Raw genomic sequence first — 15659 nt, forward strand, 5'->3', positions numbered from 1 at the left:
TTACCCTACCCAGGTACGTGGGGAGTTTCTTGCCTTTTGGGAGGTCTGAGGTCTTCTGCCAGCGTTCCGTAGGTGTTCTGTAGGAGTTGTTTCACATGTAGATGTATTTCTGATGTATTTGTGGAGAGGAAGGTGATCTCCGCGTCTTACTCTTCTGCCATCTTGAAGCTCCTCCTATTATACATTTTTAAAACAGCTTTAGTTAATCAGACAAGTCTCTTAAAAGAGCGTCAGGTATATGTGTATTTTTCGGAAGGAAATGGCTCATACATTTCAAGAGATTGTCCAAGGGGGTCTATGATGTTAAAAAGGTTACAAAATGATAGTCCAGAAGGTTCTTTGAAAAATGAAAGTCACACTCCAGTTATTCACTATTTTGGAAATACACTTCAGAATGGAATTACTCTTTGCTTTTTTATATTTTTTTCTTCACAATATTTTCATTATTAACTTATGTAAAGAGTAACAAAAAATCTTTATTTGAAAACTATAAAATATCTAGGAATAAACTTATTAAATAGTGTTTTAAAACATATTTTTTAAAAACTGTTAAACTTTACTGTAGGGCGTTTTTTTTTAATTCAATAAGTTTAGTGATATGTGTAGTTTTCTGGATGAAAGGACTCAATATTAGAATATGGCAGATGTTCTCAAATTTATATATTTAATTCGGTTCTTACAAAATTCCTGGATTTGGAGGAAACGTGACATTCATTCAACCAGTATTTGTTGTCCATGTACCATGTATTGGGAATGATACTAAGCTATAGCATAGATAATAAAATATACCAAGAGAACAAAGAGAATGTCCAAGAACAAATATGTGGAGTATGTCTTCGTATACGTTGTGGAGGGACGGGGAGGTTATGGTACAAGTGGCATTTCAGATCAATGTGTAAAGAAAAGATGGACTATTCAAGAAATGTGTTGGAATAATTGGCTTTTCGGAAAAATACTTAGACCTTTACTAAAAATCATGCAAAATAAATTGCAGGTGGAATAAAGATCTAATGATAAAATATAAAGCTATAAAATGTTAGAAGAGAAAAGAGGAATTTTTGTGTAATCTTGAGATAGGAAAGGCTTTCTTAAGCAATACACAATCCAGAAGCCATCAAAGAAAAAAAAAATGAATATATTTTACTACATCAAAGTCATACATTTCTGTTGACCACAGTATACCATATACGAAGTTAATTGATAAATGAAAAACTGGAAGAACTATTTGCAACATATTAACAAAGGATTAAATAATATCCTTCCGTATATTAAAAGCTTCTATAAATCGATAGGAAAAGGATGAATGCCCTCTAAGAAAATAAAGTATATGAACAAGCAGTCCACAAAATAAGAAACATAAATGGCCTAATACATGAAAGATGCTTAACTTCATCAGCAATCAAATAAATGAAAATTTAAATAATCATTTAGATACTGGTTTTTAGCCTTTCCTTTTGACAAAGATTTTTAAAAATCATAACACTTCTGCTGGTAAATGGGGTTGGAAAACATATATACTCTTGCTGGGAGTGTAAATTGCTACAGTATAGAGCTGACTTTCTAGAGGCAATGTGGCAGTATTATCAAAAATTAAAATGTATATAATCTTTAATCCAGATATTTCACATCTAGAAATTTTTCCAAGGAAATACCACAACGGTATATGTTCCCAGTTATTTGTGTAAGGGTGCTAATTACAGCAGGATTATAATTGCCAGGATAAAAAAGGAAGTATTCCATATGCCCATCAACAAGGGATTTGTTAAACGAATTGTGATGTATCCATATAGAATACTAGCTGTGCGGCTGTTAGAAGCAGATCTACTGGCATATAAACTGATATGGAAACATCCCTGTGACATATTGTTAAGCTTTTAAAAAATCACACCTCAAAATAATATATATCGCGTGATTCCATTTGTGTTTAAAAAGGAAAAAAAGTGTATGTGTGGGCAGTTTATTTTAAATGTTAATTTAAAACATAATTGAGATTGTAGTTTATAATCTATTCTTTGTTCTCTTTTTTGCAATTCAGTGGTTCATCATGGATTTCTATCCATGTCAGTGCATATAGATCTACGTCATCCCTTTGGTAGATGTATAAGTATCAACATTCTGTTTGTTTTAAAATGCTATGTGTGTGCATATATAATGAACATAAAAGAGTAAAAATTCAAGAAGAATATCCATACAGTTGTTAACAAAGGTTACACTGAGAGGAGGAAGAGGACTTTCATTACTAGTGGATTGACTGATTTTTCTTAAGTATAGATATATACTTAGCAAAAATAATAAAAATATTTCTATTTAAGGAAGAAAAACATAGTTTTTAAAAATTTATGTTTATAGAAAGTGTAAAACTAGAAAGCGCCTCAAAACCTCTTTAAAGTTTGAAAAATCAATAGCTATTAACATTACTTTAACTAAGAAAGAAAAGGGTGGGAAAAGAATAGAAAGGAGGAATCAGAGATTTTTTCCAAAGGAAAAGAGATATGAATGAAAATAATAGCAGCTTCAGGAATTCAGTCAGCATCCTAGCCTCTGCTTTAGTGTGTTTGTAGTTCATTGTTTATTTCACGTTTCTACCAAAAAAGTCTTATTCTCTAGAGAAATACATTAATTATTTTTCTTTATGATTGGAGAAAGCAACATAAAAATTTAAGCAAAAGCATTAACTTTGTAGCATCTTAAAATCTCATTTTCTCAGTCAGCTGTTTGTTATCTCAAACTGTCTTTCCCAAACTCCTGTTAAACAGACATAGTTTTAAATTCACGTTACAGTGTGAATGCAAACAATACATTTTTAAGACTTTATTATTTTTTTTAGAGTACTTTTAGATTCACGACAAAATTAAGGAGAAAGTACAGAGATTTCTGGTACACCCCTGCACCCACACATGCATAGCCTCCTCCGTTATCAACATCCTCACCAGAGGGATACATTTTTTACAATTATGAGGCTGTACACTACCTACTGCACTAATGAGTCACGTAATTTTTTACCATTGATGAGCCTACACTGACACATTGTTATCACCCAAAGTCCACAGTTTACATTAGGATTCACTCTTGGTGTTGTACTAACTATATATATTTTAGCCTTTTACATGAGGCAAATAATTTTTCATATAAGATATAGAAAATAAGGCTTTGTGTTATCATGATCTAGAGATTTATATCTTTATTATTGATTCTGACCTGAGTGTTCATATAAAATACCAGGTGTAAATTTTTTAGTATTTGTTATTTTAACTTTTAAAAGTGTATATTATTTGACTCACTTTTTGTTTTAATTAGGTAACTGGGAAAAAGGCATATGCTGCAAGCCAGCAAATTTATGAAGCAGTTAAATCATTGTGGACAAAAAACAACAAAAAAGAGTCACTTCCTGAACCTAAAGAAAAAACTAAGGTAGAGTTTAAATGGACCAAAAAGGTAGATTTTGAGTTTTGTTTGGGTGGGTTTTAGCTTGTAATGAGAGTCCTAGACAGACGTCAAGGATGGATTGAAAAGAGATGAAGGAATATACTACCTTTGCATGCTATAATTTTTTAGGATATTTTATTATTTTAGTAAAATAATTTACTTATGAAGGAAAAATCCTTTTTGGTAAACAGCTAGGAAGCTCTGATGAAATAGAAATACCTGCAAAAACAACTCACAACCTGAAACATGCAGTGCCTTTGTCAGCAGAACTCAGCTCTGAAACAAAGACCAAATCAGAATCCACCTCAGGTTTGTTTGGAATAATTCAATTTTGTTTTCATTCTTTTCTTAAATAATTTTATAGTATTATAATTAATAGTTTGAACTTATTTATGTGTTTTCCTCATAAATGCTTTGTCTTTCTCATCTGTAGTCTGTGTATCTTTTTAGGTTATGAGGTACTCAGGTACGTGGAACTTTTTCTAATTGCCACATAGCTCATAACATAGTTCTTGGCATATGGGAGTAGAGAATAGCACTGGCTGGTTGGGTGAGTGAAGCATTTAATCAATTTATAGATGAGAGATTTTTAATCAGGTGGAGGAAAATGTGTCTTTCTGGATTCTACCAGTTTACATGCTATAACGAGTCACATCTACATAGAAGAAATATCAGGTTTCCATTTCTTGTGCTATATACCCCTATCAGTCTTCTCTTCTACCATCAGTTTTATTTAGTTTAGATACTAGGAGAACTTTCAGCATCAAATAGTAAAAATAACATAAGTTATATAATACTAATATCTTTGCTAGTATTAGATTCAGGCAATTAATACTTTGTGGGACCAAATAGTGACAATTATACTTCCTAGGCAAATACTACCATGGTTTTACTGTGATCAAAAAGAAAGTAACAGAGTGTTTAATACCATTTCAGTAGTGTATTCACATAAACTCACCAGTCACTGGTTTATGTAGGTTTGTTTATCTGTACCAAGTAAATGGTACTATGCATTAAGTTGTCTTATTACAAAGGAAACAGGACCAACTCAGAGGTAGAGAATTAGGGAATAATGAAAATATCTCCCCTTTACTGAGCAACTACAGTGGTGCAAAGAGCTGTTAGTATGTTATGTTATTCAATTCTCTCCCAAAAAGCGAAACAAAAGAACTCTGGTATATATGTAATTATAGTTGTTTTATGATAAAGAGACTGAGACTCAGGGAGCTTAAGTAACTTGCCCAAAATTATAGTTTATGAATAGAGTTGTGTTTATAGTCTAGATATTCCTGACAGCAAAGTCCCAGCTCTTTCCATTGCATATAGATTATCTAATTCAAAGCCAGAGTTTAGTCTCTAATTTCAGCCTCCTCCTCTCTTACTTAATCTTTATAAAAGCTGTCACTGAGTAACAAACCGGATTTGAGTTTTACTATTCCCTGTCACGTCTCCTTTCTAATCAAGATAAGTTATACAGTTTTTAGACTCTCTCTGAGTAATCCCCAGTTGATCGTATTCCCACAGGCATATAATATATCTGGTCATTTCTCTACATGCCTGTCAACTCCAGAGATCTTTGTGGAGATGTTGCAACTTCACAATGGGACCAAACCATCCCCAGCCAATGTCTTTTCTTCACACATCTGGATTCTGGAACATTTTGCCTGCCTGTCATGGGTAATGTGGTATATGAAAAGCATTCTAAGGAGACATGTAGAGGAGAGAGATACCCAGTACTATTCATCCTTATCATATAGTATTCAGAGTTGATTATACTTGAGACCCTTGAGACTCACTATTTCCACATTTCACATGCAATCCCAAAGGTCCAAGACACAGAAAACAGTAGTGGTTATGAGTACAGGTTTTAGAATAGAACCTGGATCTGAATCCTAAATCCAACATTTACTAGTTTTATTGCCTGGGGCAAGTTATCTAATACCTCAAGCCTCGGTCTCCTCATCTGTAAAAGTAGGACAATAATAGTGTTTATCTGACACACTTGTTGTGAGGATTAAATGAGATATTGCATGTAAAGCAAAAAGTACAATGTCAAGCACATACTAAGTTCTCAGTAAGTGTTAGAAGATATCATTATCATTGGCCTAGAGTAATTAGCCATTTTACCGATAAACAAATTTATTGTCACTGAGCACGCTTTGGGAGCACATTACTTAGCTAGGGAACCTAGCCATGGCCACCACTTCTCACCATACAGAATACATTGGGTGTACTGTCCAACTATATATCATGGTTCTGAATATGAGTTTGGTTGTTCTCTATCATCCATATACATTTATGCCAATAACTTATTTTGGGAATCACAAATTTGGAAATTTGGTGACATGGACCTCTTCAAAATCTGATGAGAGCAGAATGAAATCTCTCACAGTCTCACAAGATTAATGTCCTTCTCAGAGGTTGGCAAACTATGGACCCTGTGCCAAATCTGGCTCATGGACTATTTTTGTACATTCCACAAATGGTTCCTATGTGATTAAAATAGTTAAAAAATCAAAAGAAAAATATTTCATGACAAGTTAAAATTATATGAAATTCAAATTCCAGTGTCCATAAATAAATAAAGTCTTATGGGAACACAGCCACACTCATTGTGTATTGTCTTGTCTGTGCCTGCTTTCACCCTAAAATGGCAGAGTTGAGTGGTTGTGATGGAGACCTTATGGTTTACAAAGTTGAAAATGTTTACTTTGGCCCTGTGCAAACAAAGTTTGCTGATTTCTGTTTTAGAGGGATGATGTGTGCCATACATACATGACTCATCTTCCCCTCTTGATATTTCCCAGATTATTTTATGGGTCATAACACTAAATAGTCAAAATCAAAACCCTGAAGGGCAAAACCAAATTTCCTACAGTCTTTTAGTGTGAGGGAGACAGAAACTCAGGCTGTCAATCAGAAGCTAGAGAGTATCATACCTGAGGAGGAGGGAGGAACCAGAGGTTGACTGACTCTTACTATAACTGCAGCTCAGCTCAGTGCCTGATTGGAGTGATATGTTAAGTACTTCACCCTTCCTAAAAGAGGAAAAGGGTCCCCCCTCTGGCCGATGATATCATCTGGAGCTTCTTCAGTTCTTTTTTACACAGTGTCCACCATACAAATAAAATACTAGTCATGCAAAGAGGCAGGAAGATGTGACTAACAAAAGAGAAAAAAAAAAAATAACAGCAGACCCACAGGTGATCTAAATATTGAAGTTAGCAGAAAAGCACTTTAACTATGACTAATATGTCAAATGGAAAACGTGATGAACAAAATGGATAGAAAGATGGAGAATTTCACAGAAAGTTGAAATCTTAAAAAATCAAGTGGATATTCTAGATGTGAAAAATACAGTACATGAAATTATGAACTCATTGGACAGGTTTAATAGCAGATCGTATACAAAAAAGAGGACAGAAATAATGAACTCAAATACAGGACAATAAAAAAATAGCCAAACTGAAGTATAGAGAGAAAAAAGAATGGAAAGAATAGAACAGCATGTGAAAGTACTTTGCAATGACTAATATCTTTTAGTGTTTCAGTTACTGAAAAGCTGAATACTGAATATCATCCCAATTTTATACAAAAGAAATAAAAATAGAATCTCTAACATTCGTAACTTCACTCAGCAATTTATTAGTGATCTGTCCTATTTTTTTTGTACCTAACTTGCTTAAAATATAAATGAGATAAGGCGTGAACTAAATTATCAGTGAACAGATAACACCTAATGGCTATTTGAGATAATAATTCATTGCTGTTTTATAACTTTAAATATCTTTATTCCTTTCCTGTTTGTATAACACCAGCTTTTTTTAAAGTCTACTAAAAAAAAACTAAGCATAAATTGTTTTTTATTAGAGATTTAAAATATGATAAAGAACAAAGAAAATCATTACAATGATTAGGGGATTGAGATTCAAGAAGAGTTTTTATGATTGGTAATTCTTTGGGAGGACAGAGAGCCCTGGATCAAAAGGGATGAGGAAATTTCTAAGAGGAAAGATATAATCCTTAATTACTCAGAATAGCATGAGATGACCCTTTAAAAAAAAAAAAAGGCAGAAATCAAATGACCTAGGTTGAATGGTTCTAAACCAGAGGGATCCACATCACAATTTCTTGAGTTTTTGTTTGTGTTTTTTCTAAAATTCACTCTAACAAGAATTATAAAGCAGAATCTCCAGTGGTGAGGCCTCCAAGCAGGTGGATTGTAGGAAAAGCTCCACAGGGAATTCTCTATGTATATTCCTCTAGTTAATAATATCTGACATAAGCTATGGATAAACTAAAAATTTGAAGCCTTTCAACAAATTTTGAGAGGTGGAGCCCTAAAGGCAAAGGAGCCTTTCAAATTTAGGTGATCTGACCTTTTGACCAGATTTTGGACAAGAATATAAATTAAGGTAGTGAGTAGAAGTGTTAGAGAACTTAGTCAATTGGTGGACATTGTTAAGAAAATTAGACACACTCAGACTTATATAAAATAATTATTTGTCAATACTTACTATAGTATGTCTGTTTGATTAAAAAAAAACCATTGATTAAACTATTTCGTAGTATACTTTTCACTTGTACTGAGCAAAGGCTTCCACCAGGTGGCAGTAAAGATGCATTTGGGAAAGAAGCAGACAGAACCACTAAGCTTAACCTTTTCTGTGTGCTACAGACCCCTTCTCAGAATGTTTTAAATGCATAAACTAAAATACATAGTAATGTATGAGCTTCCTTAATTGTGTTAATCAACAGTATCTAACAACATATCTGATTAAGGCTATAATTTTGAAGTAGTAGTAAGTGTAAATATTTCAAGATACCTGCAACTGCAGTGTGATTATCTGTGATTTCTATTAGTGACAAAGTCTAAGGTACCGTCAATATTATTGTGGTTTGTTGCCTGCATTCATTATCGAAGAAAACGTTCATCTTCAGTCAAAGGTGAATGAAAATAAAGACAAATTTCCCCCATTCAAGTTCGTAGATCACATGAATTCTATCCACAGACCTCCCTCCCCCAAAGGGATCCCAGGTTAAAAATCTGTCTGTGGAGAACTGTATTAATGTCATAGATACTGATTATTTAAGATCTGGCTGTTTTTAAAATATACTTAGTGGTGAAATTACATATATGTCTATCCCAGTTTATAAAGCAGAAACTGTTTCTGAAAAGGTAGGTGTAAAATAAATAACTGTATGTAAATTGTTCCCCTTCATTTTCATCATAAAACTGGAAATTAAATTCCTCTATGGAAAAAAGGTGTGTCTCCCAAATGTTAAAAAAAAAATCATTTCAAAATGAATCAGAGTTTGAAAAACATTTAAAATAAAAACAAGTTTGTGAAAAAAATATTTTTAGTCTTATGTCACAAAGTAAATATAAAAATTGTTCTTACCTACTTACCATGCACAGGGTATTGTATGTACCACTTTGTGTGCATTATGTTGAATACTAAAAGTAAATAATTAACATTGTTACTGCTCTAAGCCGCATTTTACAGAAGAGCCAGGGTTGTTGTGTTTATTTCAGATTTTTCTTGTTTCTTGAGGTAGGATTGTATTGTTATAAACTTCCCTCTTAGAACTGCTTTTGCTGCATCCCGTAGGTTTTGGGTCGTCATGTTTTCATTGTCATTTATTTCTAGGTAATTTTTGATTTCCTCTTTGATTTCTTCAGTGATCTCTTGATTGTTTAGTAGCATATTGTTTACCCTCCATTTGTATTTTTTACAGGTTTTTTTCCTGTAATTGATATCTAGTCTCATAGTGTTGTGGTCAGAAAAGATGCTTGATACAATTTCAATTTTCTTAAATTTACCAAGGCTTGATTTGTGACCAAAGATGTACTCTATCCTGGAGAATGTTCCATGTGCACTTGAGAAGAAAGTGTATTCTGTTGTTTTTGGATAGAATGTCCTATAAATATCAATTAAGTCCATCTGGTCTGTTGTGTCATTTAAAGCTTGTGTTTCCTTATTTATTTTTGGTTTGGATGATGTCTGTCCATTGGTATAAGTCAGGTGTTAAAGTTGCTTACTATTATTGTGTTACTGTTGATTTCCCCTTTTATGGCTGTTAGCATTTGCCTTATGTATTGAGGTGCTCCTATGTTGGGTGCATAGATATTTACAATTGTTATATCTTCTTTTTGGATTGATCCCTTGATCATTATGTAGTGTCCTTCTTTGTCTCTTGTAATAGTCTTTATTTTAAAGTCTATTTTGTCTGATATGAGAATTGCTACTCCAGCTTTCTTTTCATTTACCTTTGCATGGAATATTTTTTGCCATCCCCTCACTTTCAGTCAGTGTGTGTCCCTAAGTCTGAAGTGGGTCTCTTGTAGACAGCATATATACGGGCCTTGTTTTTGTATCCATTCAGCCAGTCTGTGTCTTTTGGTTGGAGCATTTAATCCATTTACATTTAAGATAGTTATTGATATGTGTGTTCCTATTACCATTTTCTTAATTGTTTTGGGTTTGTTTTTGTAGGTCTTTTCCTTCTCTTGTGTTTCCAGCCTAGAGAAGTTCCTTTAGCATTTGTTGTAAAGCTGGTTTGGTGGTGCTGAATTCTCTTTTGATTTCTCCGTCGAATCTGAATGAGATCCTTGCTGGGTAGAGTAATCTTGGTTGTAGGTTTTTCCCTTTCATCACTTTAAATATGTCCTGCCACTCCCCTCTGGCCTGTAGAGTTTCTGCTGAAAGATCAGCTGTTAACCTTATGGGGATTCCCTTGTATGTTTTTTGTTGCTTTTCCCTTGCTGCTTTTAATATTTTTTCTTTGTGTTTAATTTTTTCTAGTTTAATTAATATGTGTCTCGGTGTGTTTCTCCTTGGGTTTATCCTGTATGGGACTCTCTGTGCTCCCTGGACTTGATTGACTATTTCCTTTCCCATGTTGGGGAAGGTTTCAACTATAATCTCTTCAGATATTTTCTCAGACCTTTTCTTTTTTTCTTCTTCTTCTGGGACGCCTATAATTCGAATGTTGGTGTGCTTAATGTTGTCCCAAAGGTCTCTGAGACTGGCCTCCATTCTTTTCATTCTTTTTTCTCTATTCTGCTCTGGGGCAGTTATTTCCACCATTCTATCTTCCAACTCACTTATCCGTTCTTCTGCCTCAGTTATTCTGCTATTGATTCCTTCTAGAGTATTTTTAATTACAGTTATTGTGTTGTTCATCACTGTTTGTTTGCTGTTTAGTTCTTCTAGGTCCTTGTTAAACGTTCTTGTCTTTATTCTATTTCCAAGATTTTGGATCATCTTTACTATCATTACTCTGAATTCTTTTTCAGGTAGTTTGCCTATTTCCTCTTCCTTTATTTGGTCTTGTGGGTTTTTATCTTGCTCTTTTGCCTGTAAGGTATTTCTCTGTCTTCTCATTTTGTCTAATTTACAGTATTTGAGGTCTCCTTTCACTAGGCTGCAGGGTTGTAGTTCCTCTTGCTTCTGTTCTCTGCCACTGGTGGTGGGGTTGGTTCAGTGTCTTGTGTAGGCTTCCTGATGGGAGGGACTGGTGCCTGTGTTCTGGTGGTGGAGCTGGGTCTTCTCCCTCTGATGAGCAGGGCCATGTCAGATGGTGTGTTTTGGGGTGTCTGTGAGCTTAGCATGACTTTAGGTAGTCTGTGTGCTGACAGGTGGGTTTGTGTTCCTATCTTGTTTGTGTTTGGTGTGAGGCATCCAGCACTGGGAGCTGCTGGCAGTTGGGTGGAGCCGGGTCTTAGATGCAGATAGAGGCCTCCATGAGAGCTCTAGGTGATTAATCTTCCCTGTGGCTGGGAATTCTCTAGTGGTCCAGCATCCTCGGCTCGGTGCTCCCACTCCGGAGCCTCAAGCCTGACTTCCGGTCGACGGACCAAGACCCCACAAGTCGCTCGTCCCAGCGATAAAGGGGATTAAAAAAAAAAACACTAACAAAACCCCAGACAAATGGTAAAGAGTAAAATCGAACAAACAGAAACAGAAACAAGGAAACACACAAACACACACACACACACACACACACACACAAAAGAAACAAAAACAGAGCCAGATAAATCAAATAGCAAGAGACCAGACAAACCAAAGAACCCAAGAACAAAATCAGAGAATTAAGAAGAAAGCTGACAAAAACTCAAAACCAAAAAACAAAACCAAAGCAGAGTGCCAACTGAAGGATGAAGCAAAGAAACAAAACAAACTGACAAAAATGATATTTGAAAAAGAGAAAGGGGAAAGAAGACAGAACAACAGAAAAGCAATGTAGAAACAGAAATATAAAAAAAAATAAAATAGAAAATATATTAAAGAAAAAAAAGGGACAAACAAAACCCCAGAGAAATAGTAAAGGCAAAATCAAACAAACAAAAACAGAAACAAGGAAACACACACACGTAAAAGAAACAAAAACAGAGCCAAATACAACAAAAAGCAAGAGAACAACCAGACAAATAGAAGAACTCAAAAATGAAATCAAACAATTAGGATTAAAACTAACAAAAACACAAACCAAAGCAGTGTGCCAGCCAACTGAAGAATAAAGGAAGGAAACAGAACAAACCGATAAAAATGATTTTAAAAAATAATAATAATAAAATAAAATAAAAAGGGAAAAAACACAGGACAACAGAAAAGCAAAGTAGAAATGGAAATATATTTTAAAAAAAAGAAAAACACATTAAAGAAAAAGAGGAAAAGAAGGGAAAAGAACACAACAGAAAAGCAAAGTAAAAATAGAAATATATTAAAAAATATGTTATAAAACACAGAGATCCCAAAAGACTAAAAAAAAGCAACAACAAACAAAAACAGAAAAAGAAACCAAAAAAAAAGCTAGAACCAACAACAGAAGGAATCAAAACATAATAAAATTAATAGTAATAATTATGTTTCCCTGGGGTCTCCACGGTAATTGTCCTTGCACACGCTGTGAACTACAGCCCAAGAGGCTCTCCTCTGCCTCTGGACTGGTCTCTGGACCTGCTGTGGGCACTGTGGGTACCACTCTGACTCTGATCTGGCCCAATTCCTGTGTGCACTTGCCCCCAAATTCCACAGCTGCCAGAGCTAGACCATTTTCATTTGTGGGAACACTCACTGTGTACTCAGATATTCCATAGATGCAGGGTCTACCTAGCTGATTGTGGGGATTTAATCTGCAGCTTGTACAGCTAATGGAAAGATTTTCAGTCTTCTTCCTTAGTCACCCCATCCCTGAGTTTCAGCTTTGGTTTTATCCCCACCTCTACGTGTGGTCCACCCACAGATGTCTGGTCCTGAGGCTGCCTTGGAGCTCTTGGGTCATCCCTGGGAGGACCAGGCACAGAGGTGGTATGACTGCTTGGATCGCAGGAGCCCTGGTGGCACCAAATGCGCAGGGAAGCCAGCGGCTACAGGCAAAAGAGATATGGCCCTAGTGAGGGCCTTTTCTGGCACCCAGTGTAAGATGTATGAGGGCCAGCCCTCACTGGGGTTTTTCTGGCACCTGGCAGCATGTGTGTGAGGGCCAGCCCTGAGAAGGCTTTTTTTTTATTACCCTGCAGCCAGTGCGTGAGGACCAGCTCTAAGGGGGCTTTTTTTATTGCTCAGCAGCCAGTGCACAGGAGCCATCTCTGAGCAGGCTTCTTTTATTGTCATTGGCAGGCTTTGGCATGTTGGGAGAGAGAGGCTACAATACTGGCTCCTCCCCTTGCGTGTGACTCAGCAATAGCGCCCTGCTTCCATGGTAGTCTGGTCTTCCTCCATAGGCATTCCCTGCTGTGGATTTCCTCCCTCCTGTCTCCTCAGTCCATCTCTGCACAGCCAACAGCAGTTCTCGCTCTGGGCCTGTTCTCCAATCCCCACGCACCAACTCCCAGCCCCCTTGCACACCTGTGAACATATGTCCCAGTCTGGGGTACGTAGGGCCATGGTATGGACCATCTGTATTTCTTACTCTGTCCTGTCTGCCACAGATAAGGCTGCATCACCCTCTTCCGACAGCCTCAAATGCTTCCCTCTGTCCCAATTGATCTCCCCATCAGAGAGGGGGTTTCCCCAAATTCAGGAATCTCTCTGCTTCAGCTCTCCAACCCCGGGGTGCTGGTCCCATCCCGCCTCCTCTCTCCTCCTTCTCCCTTCTTTTTTCCATCCTACCTAGTTATGCAGGGATCTTTATAGTCCTTTCCAATGTCCAAGGTCTTATGCTAGTTTTCAGCTGGTGTTCCATGAGAGTTGTTGCATCTATAGATGTAGTCCTGCTGCACCCGTGGAGAGAGGTGAACTCCACGTACACCTACTCCACCACCATCTTGAATCTCCTCTCCTAATGTTCTTAACCTCAAAAAGTTGGAGTATCCAAAGGGCTCATTTCTTGGACCTCTTTTCTGATGTTCTGGAAGACCTCATATGGTCTCATAGTTTTAAATGCCATATATAGGCTAGGAACGTAAAATTTATAAACCAGCACAGGCTACTCCTGTGCTGAACTCTAGATTCACATTTCTAACTGCTTACTCAATATTTGTATTCAAATGTCTAGTTAGCAATTCAAATATAGCACATCCAAAACTTAACACTTCATTTGCCTTCTCCCAAACATGGTTCTACACTTTCCCCTATCTCAGTAAATGTCAACTCCACTCTTCTAGTTTCTCAAGTTAAAGAGTCTCACTCACACAACATATTGAGTCCATTTAGGAAATCTTGTCCATTCTACCTTAAGAAGTTATCCAGAATCCAATACCTTTTCACCACCTCCACTGCTACTGCCCTAATAAAAGCCATCAGCATCTCCCTCCTGGGGTACTGCAATAGCTTCCTAACTGCTCTCCCTACTTCCATGTTTGTTTCCCTATACTCTCTTCTCCCCATAGCCAAGAGTAATCTTTTAAGAAACATAACATCATGTCACTCTGCTCAAAACTGTCCAGAGACTTCTCATCTCTTAGAATAAGGAGAAAAACTTTGCCATGGCCCTATGTGGCCTGGCCTTCCATTGTTTTCTGATCATGCCTCCTACCACTCTCATTGTACCCACCATTAGCATATCTTGCCAACTCTGTTCTAGCCATATTGGCCATTTTATGGCTCCTCAGACATGCCTAAGTTCTATTACACTTGCTGCCTGCTCTTCCTGTAAGGCATTTCCCTCAGATATCTACAGGGCTCACACCTTCACTTCCTTCAGTTCTTTGCTCAAATATAGAAGTCTTTCCCTGGCCACCCTATTTAAAACTGCAAATCACCCAAGCACTCCATATGCCCCTCCTTCCTGATTTTTTTTTTTTGCATAGCATTTACCACCTTCTGATATGTCATTTAGTTTATTGTCTCTCTCACCCAACTTGAATGTTACGTCCATGTTGGCAGACATTTTTATCTGTTTTGTTCACTGATGTGTGCCCCGTATCAACAAGAAATTTGTTAAATGAATGACTAATTTTTTTCATTTTAATACTTTATCAGGTGCTACACAGTTTATGCCTGACCCCAAGCTCATGGATCACGGGCAGTCCCATCCAGAAGATGTAGATATGTACAGCACTAGAAGCTGAAATAGTCTGCATAGAGAACTACAAGATGTGTGAAGTTGCGAATAACAATGAAAAAAAACATGTAATGGGTAACTGTGATGCATGGAGTATAGTTTAAGCCAAGTTTTTCCCTTACATCTTCTAATGTACAGTTAGACAAATCACATAAGTGATTAAAACTCAAATTGAATACAATCCGAACAATATTAAATGATCGATGAGGAGGCAGAGATAGAAGTATTAGGATGCATTTGTGATTTTTAAGAGTATTTATAAAAAAATAAAAATAAATATATGAACACTGATGAGACTAAAATCTGAAAAAATACGTGTGTATATATAATTATGTATACATATGCACATATATATTTGCTTTAGCTTTTAAGAATTAATGTCAGCTAACTTAGAATTGTGTGTGGAAGGATGTGTTCCCTCCCTCTCTGTTTTTCATTTCCCAGAGCTAGAATAAAATATCCATATTTTATGACACTTGGGCTTGGCTTTGTCTCTTTGTTTTATTAATGTTAACTCCTCTTAAATGTCCCAAAATACCTCTAACTATTTGAGAGGAACATATGCTACACGGGACCCCCAATGCTGCTTAGCATTCCTTCTACTGGTTCCTGGGTGGTTTCCTATTCTGTTCTCCAGGAGAGGCATTACAGACCTTTTATTCTCAAGCCTCCTATACCTGCCAAAGATGACTGTGTCTCCTATTACATAGAGAAAAAAATAA

At 36.2% G+C, this 15659-nt stretch overlaps 1 protein-coding gene across 1 annotated transcript in view; it reads left to right on the forward strand.

The window, feature by feature from the left end:
* The window catches only part of APOOL (apolipoprotein O like), a 99675-nt gene extending 84263 nt beyond the window's left edge, over window positions 1-15412 (forward strand). The window contains exons 7-9 of the mRNA XM_059910322.1: window positions 3298-3411; window positions 3618-3735; window positions 14856-15412. Of these exons, the coding sequence (XP_059766305.1) occupies window positions 3298-3411; window positions 3618-3735; window positions 14856-14944 (321 nt within the window). The 3' untranslated portion in view covers window positions 14945-15412. The remainder of the gene's footprint in view (window positions 1-3297; window positions 3412-3617; window positions 3736-14855) is intronic.
* Window positions 15413-15659: the final 247 nt, after the last annotated feature.

Source organism: Balaenoptera ricei, chromosome X (genome assembly GCF_028023285.1).
Source record: "Balaenoptera ricei isolate mBalRic1 chromosome X, mBalRic1.hap2, whole genome shotgun sequence".
Lineage (NCBI taxonomy): Eukaryota > Metazoa > Chordata > Mammalia > Artiodactyla > Balaenopteridae > Balaenoptera > Balaenoptera ricei.